Here is an 18688-nt window from a genome sequence, read left to right on the forward strand (position 1 = left end):
AGGCCCAGGCTCCCTGTACCCAGCCCCATAGCATCAGCTACACACGACTGTGAAGGCAGGGAAGGGGGGACTTCCTTAAGCTTTTCAGTGCTTACCTTAAGCTTTTCAGTTCTGAACAGCAGGGGAACAAAACACAGACTTTAGGGCTTGTATTGGTGGTGGCTGAGGTCTGGAGTCTGGAGGAGAGCATCCCATGGGGCAGGTTTGGATGACCAGCAGGCATAGATTCAGCCATCAGTCAATGCAGTAACAAGACTGAGCTGGACAGACTGAGCTAAGGCAGCCAGCCCAGAGCTCAGTACTCACAAGAATGGGTGCAGGGTTAGGGATCACCAGCCAGGGTTGTCTCAAGTGCTGAACTCCAGGAAGATTTCTCAGAGCACCCTGGAGACCATGGGCAGCTCTGGCCGCATCCTCCAGATGTGAACCAAGTTAGTGATGTCCTTAGCGCTGTCCCTGCAGATATCCTCCTCAATGTCTTCCTGGCCATCGCAGTTGATAACCTGGCTGAGGCTGAGAGCCTGACCTTAGCCCAGAAGGCCAAAGCAGAGGAACGCAAGCGGCGGAAGATGTCCAGGTGAGTGCTGCAGTCCCTAGCAGTGGGAGCTCCCAAATCAGGTTCTTTGGTGTGAGGGGACAGAACGGCATCGCTCATGCCTGTCCAGAGTTCAGTTCCTGCTCTCCCCTCCTCTTCCCTCAGAGGTTACCCAGAGAAGTCTGAAGATGAGAAGCAGATGCTGGCAAAGAAGCTTGAGCAGAAAGCGAAGGGAGAAGGGATTCCGACAACAGCCAAGGTCAGTGCTGGTGGGGCTGGGGAGCTCCTGGTGAGGGACCAGGTTCTTCCTCCCACCAGCCAGGACTGACAAAGGCTTGGAGCCAGCCTGGGTCTGGACTTTTCTGGGCCAGAATAGCTCCTTGCCTTAGCATCCTCTGGTGATGGAGGCTCTCTGGGCCCAGGCAGGACATGTTGCTTAGTGAAACAGGTCCATTGCTGGGCATCCTTTTCCTCTGATTCATTTCCTTGGCCACAGCCAGTTGTCAGTGGTTGAGATGGGCTGGCGCACACCAGTGTGGAGGGGAGCAGAGCAGATCAGCAAGATCCCAGACCTCCTTTATGTTCACACCAGCATCCCCTGTACGCAAAACCCTCTATTCAGCTGTGCTGACTGTGTGCCGAGCTGCCTTTTGCAAGCACCTCGCCAGCAGCTACTTCCCTATCCACTTTCCAGAGATGCTCCATGGGAACTCACCCAGGACTCACCCCATGTCTTATTCCACCCCTGGTATAGGTGCGTGGCCTCAGGCTCTTGTCCAGCACACAGTGCCCTCTCCCATCCTCTTGGTATTGCTCTTTGCTCAGACTGCAGCATTGCTGAGGTGTTTCGCCCCGCCCTGCTCCATCCTGGGCCAGGACTCCATGTGCTTGGTGCTGTACAGGCCAAATGCAGAGACACTGCTTGTCCCACACGGCTTCCAAGATGATAGGGTCTGGCCAACATGCAACATTTGGCACATGCAGCTGCATGTCCTCCTCTCTGTCTCTCCCTTGTTTCAGTTAAAAGTGGATGAATTTGAATCCAATGTCAATGAGATCAAAGACCCCTACCCGTCTGCAGACTTCCCAGGTAAGACTTGCCCCTGGCAGGGCAGCAGGAAAGCTGGGGAGGCACTGCAGAGGGATGGTGCTAGAACCCTGTCTCTGTGAGGAGCAAAGGATGTGGTGACCCTCCACCAGCCTCGGGATACTGAGGTCCTTCTGGCACAGATGCCAAATCAGTCAGAGGATTGTCCATAAGGTCACATTCCCTCTCCCTCTCTGGGTGATTCTTTCCTTTTCCCTCCTCATGGCCACCCTGCAGGTGATGATGAGGAAGACGAGCCTGAAATCCCCCTGAGTCCTCGGCCACGTCCCCTCGCAGAGCTACAGCTGAAAGAGAAGGCTGTGCCCATGCCTGAAGCCAGCTCCTTCTTCATCTTCAGCCCAACCAACAAGTAGGCACTGACCCTTCTCCCTGCCTTGTGGAGCCAGGCCTGGCCCGAGTACCTCTGGCACCAACCTTTCCCAATGAGGTCCGACTTGTGTGTAACAGCCAGCTCAGAAGGGAGCCAGCGCACTGGGAAAAGTCTTCTCTGTGGAAGGGCTGGCACAGACATCCCTTCATGCCTAGGGCCTTCCTGTCCTCAAAGTTTAGCCATAACCCTTTTCCAGGCTACCATGGCCCTATCTGATGTCCCTCTGGCCCCTCATAGCATCTCATGCCATTTCTGTCCCTGGCAGGTTTCGGATGCTGTGCCACAGAATTGTCAACGCCACCTGGTTCACCAACTTCATCCTGCTCTTCATTCTGCTCAGCAGCATCTCACTGGCAGCCGAGGATCCCATCCGGGCCGAGTCCTTCCGCAACCAGGTGCCCATGTAGCTGTGGAGGGTTGGGATGGGTGAGGGAGACCTCATGGAGACCCCCAGCTCCCCAGGAAGCAGAGACCTGCTTGCCACGTGTCATGCCTGGGCAGGTAGCTGTGATTTCATCCCTACCTCTGGGAGGGCAATACACTCTGGGAGGAGAGGCTGGTTCTGTTTTCCATTCAGGGCACAGATGGGACAAGTTTTTACTGCTCCATGTCTCAGTTTACTTCTGGGTGAAGAGATCCACCTGACAGGGTGTGCGAGATTACCTGGTTCAATGCTGTGGTGGCTTACTGGGGATAGGGACATCCTCTGAGGTGGCAAACTGGACCACTGGTGTGTGCAGCACCCCGAAATGCTGCTGGCATGGAACAGTGGTAGCCACAGGTCTAGCCAAAGAAGACATAAATGGGTCTGCACCTGTGCAGTGTCTGGCAGGGACTGGGACATGAGACAGCTTCCCAGGGCACTCAGTGCTTTTGGGGATCAGATGCCTTCAGGTGAATCAGGACAAGTCTCTCTCACTTGGAAACTGAGAGCTTGGTCCCAGGCTGCAGGTTGGGTCATGCACTGGAGAAAGTCAGCAACGCTGAGGGAAGTTCAGGAGTCTTCTTGGCACTGGATTTGCAGGCTCTGTTGAGCTAGATGGGCTCCCCAATCCACAGAGTTGAGGGCAAAACCATCATGCCAGGATGCTTGAACACACTGGAGCATTTCCAGTGTCACCTAAATCTCATCCAGTTCTGGTGCTTCTGTCCCCAGATTCTCGGATACTTTGACATTGGTTTCACCTCTGTCTTCACAGTTGAAATTGTCTTGAAGGTGAGTCCCTCTGCCCCGTGGTCCTGGCCGTGTGCATGACCCAGCGTATGGGTCTAGACTGTTCTGGCCATGGGCACTCGTGCTCTTTGGGCACAAGCTCAAGGTCCCAGCGAGGAGAAGCTGCCGGCTGATCCTCATGTCCCCAGAGTTCATGCAGTCTAGGTGGTGTGTGACCTGCCCCAGAGGCCACATGTCCCCTCCAGTGAGGCCAGGCAGCCAAGTCAGCTGCGCTGTAGCGCAGGGACAGATGGGCCATGGCACCAGCATTTTCGTTCTGACGTGCCCTTCAGAAAAACTTTGGGAAAGAGAAAGCAATAGAAATCTGTGGAGTAAAACAGCAGCTGCTGCATGTTGCTCCCACTCCAAGTCTCTTTACTCTTCTCCTCTTTAATTTGCTGAATGACTGGGAAGTATTTTGTCTCCAGCCAATACAGTACAGAGGATTTCCAGCTGAAGTCAGCTTCCTGCCTGGCTGCAGAGGTAGAGGTCTGAGCAGGATAGGGTCCCCAGGCCATGGAGCTGTGAGAAGCCCCTCGTGCCTTGTCTGCCCCAGGGCTGTGGAGGGATCATGCCCCCAAGCCCTGCCTGGCCTCTCTCCTAACTCCTTCTGCTCCCCAGATGACAGCCTATGGTGCTTTCCTGCACAAAGGCTCCTTCTGCAGGAACTCTTTCAATATCCTCGACTTGCTGGTGGTCGCTGTCTCCCTCATCTCCATGGGAATTGAGTAAGCACCTCCACGCTTCGCGGGGTGGGCACTGGTCTGTTTAGCCTGGCAGGGCAGCTGGGGTGCTGCAGTTCTTTGTGCTGGATGGAGAAGGAGCAGCCAGCCCAAGGTCTGGGCATTAGCCCATGTGTTAGTGTCCATAAAGTCAAGCTTAGGGGGACAGGGCGTGGATAACTGGGAGGCAGGGAGGAAAACTCCTTGAGTGTCAAAGGTGAAGATTTGCGTAGGAATTCAATTTGGAGCTGCTTTTTCCAGCTGTCAGTGTCCCTTGGCCTTATGTGGGGTGGTGGCTTAGTGACATTCGCATGTCTCTGCCATCCCTTGCCCCTCACCCCTGGTCCCAGCCGGGTTGTGCCAGGCTGGCTTGGGCAGGGGAATCGCCCCATCTCAGCTCTGCCTTCCTCCTCAGGTCCAGTGCCATCTCAGTGGTGAAGATCCTCCGGGTGCTGAGGGTGCTGAGGCCTCTGCGAGCCATTAACAGGGCAAAGGGGCTGAAGGTAAGAGGGAGGCTGGGGCTGGGGGTCCTCAGCCCATGGGAGTCCTGCCGGGAGGTTATGTGGCAGGCATCATGCCCTGTGGGGTTTGCAAGGCCAGGAACCCAATTCCCACTCCCCGTCTGTGGAAGGGATCTGCCCCATCCCACAGCTCTCAGCAGGCTCCCACTCTTCCTGGGGCCCATCCCTGCAGTGAGAGGGTGTGGGACACGCAGCAGGGGCTTGCCCCAGGCATGCTCATGTATGCACTGTCCTCGACCTCCGCAGCACGTGGTCCAGTGTGTGTTCGTGGCCATCAAGACTATCGGTAACATTGTGGTCGTCACGACATTGCTGCAGTTCATGTTTGCCTGCATCGGAGTCCAGCTCTTCAAGGTGAGAGGTGTATCAGATGGGGAGGAGAGACCTTCTGCTCAGGCACATCCTGGACAGGCTTTTCTAGTCATAGCCCTTGGGAGTGGTGTCTCCCAGTGTTGAGGTCAGCACAGGCCATGCTCTGTACTCTGCAAGAAGACCTGCCTGCACCAGACCTCCTGGCAGAAGAGCCTACAGTGGGAGGAGGGCAGGAAACACCCAGGATACTGTTAGGTCCAGACAGCACATGTAAAGTGACCAACTGCCTTGCCCCACTTAGTGCCTCAGTTTCCCCTTTCTAAGGCGGCGAGTGCTTCTGACTTCCTCTGCACTTTGGATGCAGAGTGTTTCCTTTTTCACAGCACTACTCTTGCTCTCTGGGCCTTGGCTGCTCCAAGGCAGAGGTGGCCTTGGCTGACCTCAGCTTTGTTCTAATGATTGAGCCTAAATTCCCAGCTGGGGAGAGCTTTCAGGACACCCTGCAGACTGAGCAGACTTGTTAGCATACCTTAACTTTTAGTTAATTCTGTGGTTATTGCTTTCTTCCCTATTTTCCAAATAGTTGGCTCCCAGGTAGGATAAGCTAGATAGATCTCAGCTCAGGGCCCTGGAAGATTTGTTCCCATCACTAGGCAGTATTTATTTGTCTCAACCTGGGATTGACCCCAGGGTCTGCCATGGCTCCTGAAACACCCTGTGAACTGGGTCGCGTTGGCATTCGGAGTGGGGAACCCAGCGGTGGTGTGAGGCAGGGGCCAGAATCATCATGGAGGCAGAGTCGGACTGACTGCAGGCTGTGAAAAAGTCAAAACTCCCCAGGGCTTCTGAAATCACAGCAAAATCATAGCCTCTTCTGATCTCTGTTAAATGCAGGGCAAGTTCTATAGATGCACAGATCCATCCAAGATGACGGAGAAAGAGTGCAGGTAAGAGCTCTCTGCAGCTTAGCCCCAGCAGGACAGTGGCCAGGGATGGGAGGGGGGTGTGTGGCGGGGGCCGCTTGTGTTCCTGCATGGGGATGTTGCATCCAAAAAGTGGGGCTGGGGTCTCGTGCTGTTCTCCCTCACCCTGGGGTAAATCAGAAACAAGCACAAGGCTATCCTCCCCTCCCAGGGACCAAAAAGCCCTGGACCAGCGCCACAGCAGGTGGGCTGAAGGGGGCCCTGCCCAGTGAGCACTGCATCCCTTCTGCTGCAGGGGTTTTTTCATCAACTACGTGGACGGGGACTCCACGCAGATTGAGCTACAGGAGCGTGTCTGGTTGCACAGCAACTTCCACTTCGACAACGTCTTCTCAGCCATGATGTCACTTTTCACTGTCTCCACCTTCGAGGGCTGGCCAGAGTGAGTCTGGCTCTGTGCGGGACCTGCAGAGGGACGGGTCTGTGCTGGGAGCAGGTCACTGCCACAGGCCCTTTACCATGGTAGAGAAAGAAGAGCTGCCCAGGCTGAGGAGCAGGGCTAGCCATCCTGGCAGTGGCTGTGGAGCTGACAAGGTCATCCCAGCAGCCCTGTCCCACTGTTGTTGGATTTGGGATGTCCCCAGAGCTCTCTGTAACTTTCAAGAGGAGAGACGGTCTTTCCCACCTAATTAGGATCTCTGTTGCCTCGCTTTCCCTCCTGTAGGCTGCTATACATGGCCATTGACACTAACGCTGAGGATACAGGCCCTATCTATAACTACCGGGTGGAGATTGCAATGTTCTTCATCATCTACATCATCCTCATTGCCTTCTTCATGATGAATATCTTTGTGGGCTTTGTCATAGTCACCTTCCAGGAGCAGGGGGAGAGCGAGTACAAGAACTGTGAGCTGGACAAGAACCAGGTAATAGGACTGCTGGGACAGGGCAGTGGACCAGCCCTGGATCTGGCACTGCTGGGGCTGGCTGATTTGGATCAGCCCTTAGTGGTGGCATTGCTGGTGCAGATGAGTTGAACCTGCCCCAGGTCTGTTCACTGCCGGGGCAGGGTCAGCTGGACCCATGCCTGGCACAACACAAGCCTTCCAAGGGAGGGGCAGAGTGGACCAGAACCAGGGAGTGGGCCTTCTGGTGCAGACAGGGTGCCCAGACTGAGCTGGAGCAGAGGATTGTGCCCAGTTCTCGGCTCCCCAGTACAAAAGCAACATGAATGTACTAGAGTAAGTCCAGCAAAGGGCCACTGAGATGACTGAGGGTCTGGAGCATCTGTCATATAAAGAGAGGCTGAGAGCTGAGTCTGTTTGGTGTTGAGAAGAGAAGGCTCATAGGGATCTTACCTATGTGTATAAATATCTAATGGGAGCATGTAAAGAAGATGGAGCCAGGCTTTTTTCAGTTTTGCCCAGTGACAGGACAAAAGGCAATGGGCACAAAATGAAGAAAACAAGAAATCCCACTTAAACATTAAAAAAACCCCTTTTTTATGGTGAGGGTGGTCAAGCACTGGAACAGGTTGCCCAGAGAGGTTGTGAAGTCTCCATCTTTGGAGGTATTAAAACCCAACTGGACACAGTCCTGGGCAACATGGCCCTACTTTGGGCAGGGAGCTTTGGCTGGACCGTCTCCAGAGGTAGCTTCCACTGTCAACCCTTCTGTGATGCTGTCATGCTGTGATTCTGGCTGGGGACATCAAGGTTGAAAGCAGCAAAAGCGAGACCGGCATTGGCAGAGGACATGGCGCGCGCTGGGGAGGACAGCTAGACAGGGGTGCCTGCTGGCCCAGAGGACGTGCTGGCATGCTCATGTGGTGAGCAAGCCTGCAGATGCAGCACAGGCACCTTGAGCTGAGGGTGCCGGTGGTGATGTGAGCTGCACATGAACCCAACAGAGATGGCCCTGGCCTGCTGGGGAGGGAAGAGCCTGGTCAGCACCTCTCAGATGCAGAGAGAAAACTCAGTGCCTCCTTCGCCCCTGTGTCTTCAGGCTGCTCTTGGCCAGTCCTGAGAGACCCTGGGAAAGTGCCATGATAACCAGGCAGGCTCAGGACTCGAGGGGTCGGTACAAGGGCAGCATGGAAATCTTTGGAGGCAAGCGGTGGCTTTGGAAACTTGGTCCCAGGTGGATACTCTGGGGGTGTATTTGCAGAAAGCACAGCAGATACTTGAACCATCACTGTCCCTGGCCCATGTCGCTGGGCTGAGAGAGAAGGGAGGGATCCAACTTGTGTCTGTGGGGACATGCCGTGTTGCCTGGGGGTGGTGCTGACTCTGTGCCTGTGCCCCTGGCACTTCCCTGTGCCCCATTGTGGGATCACACCTGCCCTCCCCTCTCCAGCGCCAGTGTGTGCAGTATGCGCTGAAGGCTCGCCCGCTGCGGCGCTACATCCCCAAGAACCCCTACCAGTACCAGATTTGGTATGTGGTCACCTCCTCCTACTTTGAGTACCTCATGTTCTTCCTGATCCTGCTGAACACCATCTGCCTGGGCATGCAGGTAAGCGGTACAAGTGCCCACCACGAGTGGTGAAGGGGTGTCCACGGGAGCGGATGGGCTAGCTCAGCCTTGCCACCTCCAAGAGACCTTCTGGATAGAAGGTCTTTCCTACACAGCAAAGCTTGTGGTGTGTGCTCAGCACCCCTGGGGATAGGGGCAAAGTGGGACTGGTTGGATGTGGGGAGCCCAGAGAAGGGGCTGCAGGGGGGAAATTTCCTTTTTGCTGACCATTGCTGAGCCATATGTCTGTGGGAGGTGGGTCTGCATCCAGCACACACCTCTGAGCTCACAACAGAGGCTGGACCTGCCGTGGGCTAGTGTGACTCCTTCTGCCTTCTCCTCAGCATTACAACCAGTCTGCAGAAATGAACCACATCTCAGACATCCTCAACGTGGCCTTCACCATCCTCTTCACCCTGGAGATGATCCTCAAGCTCATGGCCTTTAAAGCCAAGGTGAGAGGACGGCATGGTCCGGAGAGCAGGAGAGGGCCTCAGGCCAGGCCAGGGGGGTCCATTTACCCTGCATTTGGCATCTCTCCGGTACAAGCACCCCCAGGCCTGCAACTCAAGAGAACTTCTTGTGAGACCCCTGGGGACCCCCATGTGCAGGACCTGTGAGTTTCTGGAAGGGCTGTTTTGTCAGGGCTACCCTTGCTAGCCAAATCCAACCCAATCCAGCTGGCCATTGTTCCCATCTTCAGGGTCATCTGTCACTGGTGGGGTCATAGCTATAGCCACCTTGATCCACCCTCCTCATTTCACATCATTGCAAGACAGGACCCAACAATTGACCAGAGGGTAAAAGATCTGACCACCATCCCTTCTTCTGGCTCTTCCTGAGGTGCCAGAGGTCACTGGTGATCTTTCTGGCACTCCTTCCTTTGGGGTCCAGCATCTTTCTCCTCCTCGACTTAACCCTTGGATGTTCACTCCTCTTCTCTGGCTCTTCCCTGGCAGGGCTACTTCGGGGACCCCTGGAACGTCTTCGACTTCCTCATAGTGATTGGCAGCATCATTGACGTCATCCTCAGCGAGATTGACGTAAGTGTCAGGCTGCTTGGGCACGAGGGTGTCCCTGCAGAACACCGCTGCCAGCACCTGCCTGAGGCTGTGCCGCAGCGCCTGCCCTGCAGAGAGACAGGGAGGCCGGTGGTGTCCAGCTCTGCAGAGTGTTGGTGTCCCCTCCTATTTCCCTGCTCTGCTTCGTTCTGATGAGGGACAAGCCAGGATCAGCCCGTGGCATGAGTGTGTGGAGATCACAGCCGTGACCCTGTGGACCTTAAAGCATTGTTTAAACATAGGGGACCATCTCCAGCCGGCCGACATGTCACATTGCCCCCTCTCCTCCTTTCCCCTGAATCTGTAGGCACTGGGATCCTGTGGAAAACAGTCTACTCACTCAGAACTGGACCATGAGCAGCAGGACATGTGCCAGCCCTTACCCCACTCACCCTACCTGTCTTCGCCTTGCGCGCGCCTGGACAGGCAGTCACCCACACATTCAGCCTCAGATCAGTGCAGGTGGAAGAAAAAGGGTTCCCACAGCTCCCTGTACCCACAGGACACTGCTGTCCCATGCCAGGGGAGGAACAGACACATCGAATTTCAAGGCATTTGCTTTGCGTGTGTCCCTTTATACAGCGATCCATACATATACACATACTGACTGTATATGTGTGCATGTGTATATCCTATACACTATTTCAGAAGCTCTACACCATATAAACTGTGTGGCTGGGTGGCTGCAGGCAGTGGCTATATGGTAAGTGCTCTGCTGGGAGCATTTTCAGAGCAGTGCTAGGAAGCCAGTGTGCCAATGCCTTTCATAGCACTGGGACATCCACACCCCATGTCTAGCACTGAAAATGCCCCTCTGCACTGGGAGGTCGTGTGCTGCATTTAGCAGATCTGATGGTAACTCTAGAAGCAGCTGTAGGATCAGGTAGTTTATAGATTAACCCTCTTTAGTGACTTCGCATGCCATCTCCTCTCAGGAGCAGGGCTTGCCAGCTCTGGTGCACCGCAGGGCTGTGTCTGGCAGAGCTGATGCCATTGCACCCCTGCGCAGGGTGACCTTCAGCCGTTCTCTGTGCCAGGAAGGAGAGGGTGTTCAGGGGCCCTTGGTGGTGGTCACCTTCTCTGGGGGGTGATCCAGGCCTCACAGAGCTGGGATGAGGAAAACTATCCACCTTCTTCCCCTGTGACAGCAACAGCTCCTCCCTGCACAGCCCTGCACATTAATATTGCCATCCTCTAGCCTCTGGGCTTCTCAGCCTTGATGAGCACCCAGATTTCATGCCAGTGCCAGCAGCTTTCATCTGTTACCAGGTCCTCCAGGACCCCATCCTTGTCCCCCCAGCTCTCTGCACCTGTGACCTGGTTTCCCATTGTCTGTAGGGTATCATTTCCTAGTGTGCCACCTCCATCCGCATCCTGTTGTCACTCAGAAATGAAGTTCAAAGGGTGCTCAAGGCCCTGCACTTGTCAGAGATTTTCAGTCCCTGTGGAGTGAGAGACCGGGTCAGTTAGCACAGATGCCAAGGTACTGCTGTGCTCGGCCATGGGTCTGTGGGGATGCCCAGGGACACAGGTCACAGGTACCCAGAGGAGTCTGGTGCCTTGGCTGGGCTGGCAGGGACTGCTCTGAGTGCCACAACACCGTTGGCACTGGCAGGGCTGTGCAGAAGGCCAGGCAGGATTTCAAAAATGGTTCTGTATGGCTTGAGCTTCCCTGGTCCTCTCCCCAGGTCTGGGTGCTGGGGCACTAAGAGCACTGGTCTCCCCTCCCAGTCCCCCAAGCTCTTCAGGGACCTCTCTCACAGGCAGTCCTGCTCTGGCAGGTCTCATGCCCCGGTGACCATCTATGTCCCCTCCTGAGAGCAGAGCCTCTCACGGCTGCCCCACCCTTCCTCCATGTGCTTTCTTCTCCATCCAGCCCACATCTCTCCCAGCATCACCAAGCTTTTCCCAGCCATCTGGTGATGTGCAGGGGGATTAGGATTAGGAGGTGGGGGGGCAACCTCACCTCCCCTTCGGGTAAGTCTCCTCCCTGCTGAGAGGTCAGTGCAAGGTGGTCCCCGGGAGCTGTTTGTAACCGCTGCACTCATCATAGATCACCTTGCTGGCGCAGGCAGACCTTGGGGGCTACAGTGTTTTCAGGAGGGTGGCCTTCACGAAACAAGTCTGCACCACGTTGCAAGGTGGCGGGTGACACCTCGCAGCAGCTGAGCCATTTCTGGTGACACCTAGGCACTCGAATCTGGTTTGCAAAGTCTGTCCTCTCCTCTCTCTTTCCATTCTGCCTCTTTTCCCTCACATCTCTGTGTGTGGCTGTCAGGGTGAGGCGGTGGGGAGAGTTGTGCTGTCAGGAGCCCTCTGCTGGCCACCACAACCAGATCCTCACGGCTGTTCAATTATTGAGTTCCCCCAGATCCCAGAGGGTATTGAGGGGTCTGGGGCAAGAGGGAAGTAGGGGTGGAGGCCCCTCTGGCAGTGCTACCCCAAGCTCTGAAGTGTAGGGGGCTGGCAGTGTCCATGCTGCTGTGTCATTCTGCCACTGCCTGCCCTGGAAGCTCAGCCCCTTTGCAAAGGCCGACCCTCCCAACCTACCCAAAGCTTCCTGCAGTCGCTGGCTGTGCCCCCAGGAACGAGCCTGGTCTGTGCAGGGAGTCCTGGGGCTGGGCCACCCCACCGAGGGTCAGGTGTTGGTGTCTGCACTGGGAAGGAGTCCCCCTGTCCCAGAGTATCCCAGGCTCTCTGAGAGAGGAGTGCATCTCCGGGTAGCTTTGAGGAGCCTCAAGAGTTTGTGTGCACGTGTGTGTGTGTGTGAGTGAGCACTCCTTTGCGTGTGAATGCGTATGCCCTGCGTGCACCGATGTGCATGCAGACCAGCAATTCCTGCCTCTCGGTTAGTGGGCTAACGGTGCTGGGCAGTGGTTTGCCTTCTACTGACTCATGGGACTACCAGTCTTGGTGCTTGCTCCCAGCAAACCTGCATTGGTTTCGTCTTGGTGTCCAAGCAGTCATGCTGAGAGCACCCAGCTTGCTGGGGAGGAGCCGTGGGTTGGCTTGAGCTGGTCAACTTGCTTCCAGATCCCACCTGCCACAGCCCTGGGCCTGACCTGAGGGTGTCCATGGGAGGCAGCAAAATTTCACAGTCCTGAGCTTTGGCCCAGATTTCCTGGCCCATACACTCCTGCCCCAGATATGTATGTCACAGCAGGTGAGATGCAATGGGACACAGAAATGGGTAAGTCCCTCACGATCAGTATGTTTCCCTGGCCATCCATCTGCTGCCTCTGCCCCTCAAAAGTCACATCGCTTTGTCTGTGAGCCTGAGTGATGGTGGGTCTCTGCCTGTCCTTCCCCTGTGCTCCTGCTCTTGTCCCCAGTTTCCATCTTACTCTTTCTTCTGTGTCTGTGTCTTCTTCTGCAATCACCAATCCCTCCCTCCCTCTCATTCCTGCCTCACTTCTCCTGCTGACTCTGTTGTTCTCTTGACAGACTGTTCTTGCATCCAGTGGTGGATTGTACTGCCTTGGCGGAGGCTGTGATAGCATTGTAAATATCAGCTGCATGTGCCTGCGGTGCATCCCTCTCCCCTTCGCTGCCCATGGCCGTGCTAGCGTGCCTGTGGCCCGTGTTTGCATGTGTCCTGCATGTCATTAAGACACACCAGACCCAGCTGCTCTCTCTGGGGTGTAGCCCTCCCATTGCTGAAAGGGACGTGAGGCAAGACATCCCACACACAGATACCCCTTCTCACCCTGAGATGTGCCAGGCTGTTCCCCAGCCCTCCTGGGTCCCTGCCCTCCACCATCCCACTCCCAGCACTGCGATATCTGACTTGAACAGAGCATCTAGCAAAGGTGTCCCTGGCTGTTGAGGGCAGGACAGTTGGCTTTGGTTCCTCTGACCATCACCCTGTCTGTGTAAGGCCTGCGCAAATGCAGCCTCTGACACTGTTAGCTGGAGAAATGGTTAAAGGGGCAACTCTTGTGCCGTGCCTTCCCCCAGGGAGATGGGGGTGCTGGCCCGTGGCTGCTGGCCTGATGTGCTGGGGGCCTGAGTGGGCCAAGCCCTGGGCTGAGATCACCATGGGGGTGCAGTGGAGTGGGGTGCCCTGGGTTGGCCCATAGGAGCTCTGTAGGAGCTCTGAACATGAGGAGGGGCTGGCTGCAGGGTCCCATGTGCTGGAGCCTCTTCCCAGGGGTCCCAGGGCCCTGGTGCTGGAAACTGCGGAGGGCAAGCTGGCCTTCGCTGCGCACTGCCGAGGTCCCAGTGGTGGGGACATGGTGCGCTGGAGCTGATGAGATGTTCCAGACCATCGTGCTCCCTGGGCAGGTGCTAGGCACTAGAAGAGCGAAAGGCAAAAGAAAGGGGTGGGGAGAGGAGATGGTGTTTTCCAGTGCAGCCCTGGGAACTCAGAAATGCCAGACTAGGGAAGCTGGAGCTGCTGGGAGGGGTGTTTACAGCTGGGTTTTGTTGCCCTGAAATAGCTGAGGGCGGGTGTGCTGGATGATGGGAGTGAGGGGGATCCAGTGGCAGCATTAAAGCTCTGGGAGGCCGAGGGGGCAGTGGAGTCAGAATCAACAGTGCCTGGCGGAGGCAGGTTCCTGGTGGCAAAGGCTGGGGCTGAGGCTGTGCTGTGCCAGAGCAACCAAGGGAGCAGGTGACCAAGCCCCCAGCATCTCCAACTGCCAATGTCCCAGGTGCTCCCAGATGAAACCTGGCCCTTTGAGCCCAGGAGCTGTGCCCGCTGGCTCCCCTCCTGCCTGCCTGTTCTGCCCTGAACCCAGGAGTCCCCAGCCCTGGGACATGGCTGTTCACCCCTCCAAGAGAGGCAGCACCCCCCCGAGAGCCACCCTGCCTTCAGTCCCTCCTTTGGTCCATGAAGGCCCTGCTGGGACATTCTCAAACCAACCTTTCTGTGCTTAAACAGCCATCATTAACCCTTTGTGTGCCTGGTGCCTGGCCTACAGCTCACCTTAAAAATAGGCCCTGAGAGGGAGTGTCCCATATGGTACGTGCTGGGCGAGAGCCTGGAGGGACCTGAGCCTGTCCTTGGGTGGCCCTGCCTGGTGTGTGGTGAACAGCACAACTCTCCCAGCCTGCGTTGCAGCATGCCTTTCTCCCTGCAGTGTCCCATCCCCCTAGCTAACGGGATTGCTCTCATACCCATAACCAGGCGTCCCGGAGCAGCCCGGGCAGGGGGGGCCATAGATGTGAGACAATGAAGCTGGGGAGATAAGCTCATTGGGAAGGCTGGAGGGAAAGTGCCAGCACATCCCCTTTGCAGTCTGGTCCTCCGTGCAGGCAAGGGCTGTAGTGACCATGACTGGTGCCTGGTGGGGGAATCTCATTACCCTTCCCTGCCCAGGACCTGGACCCCGCCTTGTCTGCCTGGAGGCATCAGCATCTCCAAGCTGCCCTCCAAGTGTTGTGCTCTGCCTGCAGGACTCTGATGAGAACTCCCGTGTCTCCATCACTTTCTTCCGACTGTTCCGGGTGATGCGCCTGGTGAAGCTGCTGAGCCGGGGGGAAGGTGTCAGGACCCTCCTGTGGACCTTCATCAAGTCCTTCCAGGTATGTGAGGAACAGTGCTCCCTCTCAGACAAGGACATGCCCTGGGCTGGCAGCAAGCTCTGATCCTCAGGCTAGCTGGACGAGCAGTCTGTCCTCACCAGGCAGAGGAGGAAAGCTCCAGTGCTGGCAGTCTGCTGGCCTCAGATTGGACCAGAGGCCTGTGCTGTGTGGCAGAACATTGCCTGTATGGGTGGGAAGATGTGGGGAGGTCTCCCTGGCTGACACCACTGTGTGTCAGAGCCTGAGACACCACTGGGCTGAGCAAGCAGGCAGGGCCTGCCCAGGCCCATCAGCCCTGGTCCCAGCAAGGCTGGGCTCTGCACCAAGTGAGTAGCTCAAGGGCATGCTGCAGATCTCAGCACACAGCTCCTGAGCCTGGGCAGCTCCCTCAGCCCTGGGCATCCCTAGGTTGTGCTCAGCCTTTGTCCCAGCTGCAGAGAACCGGTGCTCCCTTGGGGGTTGGCATGAGAACTGGAGAGTGGGGCTAGTGGGAGGGTGGTTAGAGGAACAGGCAGAAAGTAAGCTGTCCCCTCCCCACATGGATGCCTGGATGCTGGCCTCATGCAGTAGCTCCAGACCCAACCTTCTGTCCCTGGGTTGCCTTGGTGCTGGGCTGGTGTCTCACACGAGCCATCGTCCTTTTGTCACAGGCTCTGCCCTACGTAGCCCTGCTGATTGTGATGCTTTTTTTCATCTATGCTGTGATCGGGATGCAGGTGAGAGGCACAGGGGTGGGATTTGGTCTTGAACAGATGCCCTGAACCTGATAGCATCTGGGGAGATGGGATGGAGAGGGACTAGGTCCTCTGCCAGGCACTCTCTATGACTTTGCACATGATGGGACCATTTTACCTTGGTCTCCAAGGACGCTTACAGCCCTAGCATCCCTAGGCTGCAGCTAGGGAAACTGAGGCATGCAGCAAATAGCACTTCTGGAGTCAATGGCACAACCTAGACACACAGTCACCAGTACTTGTGCCTGGTTCATAAGACCTTGTCTCCTTGGCCCAGATGAAGTGCAGCATAGACCGAGGCATTTTCAGCATAGGCAGGAATGTCCAAGGAGCTCATGAGCCCCAGAGCACCCACACCCTGGTCTCAGTCTTTTTTGGGGACACCCAAAGGCAAGTAAACAAGAGGAAGAGGAGCTCAGGGACAGGGGTGCTCTGGAGGGTGGTCAGTTCCTGAGAAAGAGTGCTGGGGACCTGACAATGTGATTTACAGATGTTTGGGAAGATCGCCATGGTGGATGGGACCCAGATAAACCGAAACAACAACTTCCAAACCTTTCCACAAGCTGTGTTGCTGCTCTTCAGGTCAGTCTTGTCTTGGCGAGCGAGCAGCTCCAGAACGTAGCAGGGCTCAGAGTCAGCATGGAAGCCCACCAGCTTGGAGTGAGGGAGACCAGCATTTCTGTAGTTGATTTCTTTTTTGCCCTTCAGAAAAATCCCTTGCAGCAGTGAAAGCATTTCAGGAACGGCTGTCGGTTTGCCTGGTGTGGCTGAGCTGCAGGCGAGAGGGGCACTTTGCGGTTTCTATTCTGAATGTTTCCGTCCCAGACTGGATTTTAATTTGTGAATTGTGAGGAAACTCAAGGGGAAGCAAGAGCTCAGCCCAAGGCTTTCCTTGACTCCAAACACTTCACTTTTGAACTTTCAATAGCAGACTCCCCACAGCAGCACAGCAAGCCCAGGATCCTGACCGCTCCTTTCACAGTGGCTCCCCGTTCCCCTGTGTGCTGGGCTGGCCACAGCCCTTCCTGCGTGCCCAGCTCATGTCTGGGACAGATAGGGACCAGCAGGCATCCATTCTCCCCAGGTGTGCGACCGGCGAGGCCTGGCAGGAGATCCTGCTGGACTGCAGCTACGGCAAGCTGTGTGACCCTGAGTCAGACTTTGCCGAGGGCGAGGAGTACACCTGCGGCACGGGCTTCGCCTATTTCTATTTCATCAGCTTCTACATGCTCTGCGCCTTCCTGGTATGCCGGCTCCCACGGGGCTCCCTTTGGCACCCCTGTCCTGGCCCTGGGCAGCCCCTGGTGTTAGCCTTGCGTCTCGTGGGGCTGAGCCCACAGCACCCTCTTCCTAGGGGCATCATCTCCCAGCCCATCTACCCAGCCATGCTATAAACCTGGCAATGCACTCCTGTGGGGCCCAGGATCCCCCGTTAGTTCCTTCCCACAGCCCCCATGTGCTGCTGTCCAAATGTGTCTGTGTTGGCTCTTGCAAGGGTAGAGAGGGGAGAGATGCCCTGTGCCTGCTGGGGCCCTTCACATGATCTCCTTGGGTGGGAGGCCCCTCCCTGCATGGGGTGACCCACAGCCTCCTCTGGCTCTGGGGGAACGCAAGCCCCTTCTGCTCCCGAACACGTCTGCCTGCGTTTTTCCATGGCCCTGGCCAGGGCCCGCAGGCAGCACTGCCCTGCTCTGTGCTGCCAGCTGCAAGGGCTGTCGCTGTCCCTCTGCCCACGGACCTGCTGAGTGCTTGGCCCTGCCCTAACTTGTATCCTTCACACCCGCTCCTCTGCCCTCAGATCATTAATCTCTTTGTGGCCGTCATCATGGACAACTTTGACTACCTCACACGTGACTGGTCCATCCTTGGGCCCCATCACCTGGACGAGTTCAAACGGATCTGGGCTGAGTACGACCCCGAGGCCAAGTGAGTGCCAGGGAGTGAGTGGCACAGAAGGGATGGTCCATGGGGAGGCTGGGGTGGGCTGCCCTGAGTCACACATGGCAGTGTGAGCTGTGGCACTAAGAGTTAGATACCAGCATCTCAGAGGTGAATGTGGACTTGCCAGCATATTCCAGGGCTAATACAGGCCATCGGGATGTTTGGGGACACGAGACTTCCAGTCCCCTCTTCATCCAGCCCTGGTGATGCTGCCAACTCTTCCCATGCCACCGCACACCTTTATCTGCTGTCTAGTGCCACAGGGAACAGCTGCTTTCCCCAAGAGGAGCATAGGGAAGTGTAGGGATTTGCCCACTGCAGGAGCACGGGGCAGGCCACAAGGATGAACCCTTCCCAGCCCCTGTCCGAACCACCTGTCCCCCATGTCTGCCACCATGCTGCTGATGCAGTTTGTTGCCTCTGCAGGGGCAGGATCAAACACTTGGATGTCGTGACTCTGCTGAGACGTATCCAGCCTCCCCTGGGCTTCGGGAAGTTCTGCCCACACCGTGTAGCTTGTAAGGTAAAAGCCAAGGGGGTGGCAGGGTGTGTGGGCACAGGGGCACCTTCCCCAAGCTGTCTCTGCATCCTCCCCAGGGAGGCTGAGGGTGGCAATCCAGCCAGCTTCCCAGTCTAATGTTTTATATGCATGCTCTGGCCTCTGGTGTTTAATGGAGGGGAGTATTCTGGAGGTAAGGAGAGACGCTGTTAACCTGCATGGAGCTGATGTGTTTCAGGGTCCTGAAGATAAGGACTTGCCTATGCTCACCCCCACACCGAGGGGGATGGCCCTGGTGGGCTAGTCTCTGCCCCACCTGGAGCCCTCAGTGCAGAGGGACTCCCAAGCCACACTGGGGTGCTCTGCATCTGGTGCAGGAGGGCAATGCTGGGCCTGAGTAGCTGGCCACATCAACTGGGCTGTAGAAGTTTGTTTCCAAGGGCTGATAGCGTTGAGGGAGCTGGAAACACCGGCTCTGTAGGCATGAGTACACTTTTCCCGGCTTAGCTCATTCTGCACAAATCCAGGGCAGGGGCTCAGGCACTGGTGTAAACCCTCATTATGAGGGTAACTTTGAGGGGCAAACTCATTACGAGGTTTGATCCCCAGATCCCTCACAGCAGCCTGGGGCACTTTTTGGAAGGTGGAGCGCAATGCAGAATGACTCCCATCTACCTGGGAGCAATGCTGTGTCTCTTGCTGGCTGGTT

The 18688-nt window shown here is 56.4% G+C and overlaps 1 protein-coding gene across 1 annotated transcript in view; it reads left to right on the forward strand.

The window, feature by feature from the left end:
- CACNA1S (calcium channel, voltage-dependent, L type, alpha 1S subunit) overlaps positions 1-18688 on the forward strand; it is a 47694-nt gene that overhangs the window by 21981 nt on the left and 7025 nt on the right. Inside the window, exons 14-35 of the mRNA XM_009588161.1 lie at positions 463-577; positions 701-794; positions 1556-1625; positions 1860-1992; positions 2279-2408; positions 3170-3229; positions 3848-3954; positions 4364-4451; positions 4716-4823; positions 5676-5728; positions 6000-6146; positions 6429-6630; positions 8060-8218; positions 8563-8673; positions 9178-9261; positions 12724-12780; positions 14677-14805; positions 15456-15521; positions 16030-16121; positions 16624-16783; positions 17338-17465; positions 17907-18003. Coding sequence (XP_009586456.1) covers positions 463-577; positions 701-794; positions 1556-1625; positions 1860-1992; positions 2279-2408; positions 3170-3229; positions 3848-3954; positions 4364-4451; positions 4716-4823; positions 5676-5728; positions 6000-6146; positions 6429-6630; positions 8060-8218; positions 8563-8673; positions 9178-9261; positions 12724-12780; positions 14677-14805; positions 15456-15521; positions 16030-16121; positions 16624-16783; positions 17338-17465; positions 17907-18003 — 2390 coding nt within the window. The remainder of the gene's footprint in view (positions 1-462; positions 578-700; positions 795-1555; positions 1626-1859; positions 1993-2278; positions 2409-3169; positions 3230-3847; positions 3955-4363; positions 4452-4715; positions 4824-5675; positions 5729-5999; positions 6147-6428; positions 6631-8059; positions 8219-8562; positions 8674-9177; positions 9262-12723; positions 12781-14676; positions 14806-15455; positions 15522-16029; positions 16122-16623; positions 16784-17337; positions 17466-17906; positions 18004-18688) is intronic.

Source organism: Fulmarus glacialis, unplaced genomic scaffold (genome assembly GCF_000690835.1).
Source record: "Fulmarus glacialis isolate BGI_N327 unplaced genomic scaffold, ASM69083v1 scaffold1162, whole genome shotgun sequence".
NCBI lineage: Eukaryota > Metazoa > Chordata > Aves > Procellariiformes > Procellariidae > Fulmarus > Fulmarus glacialis.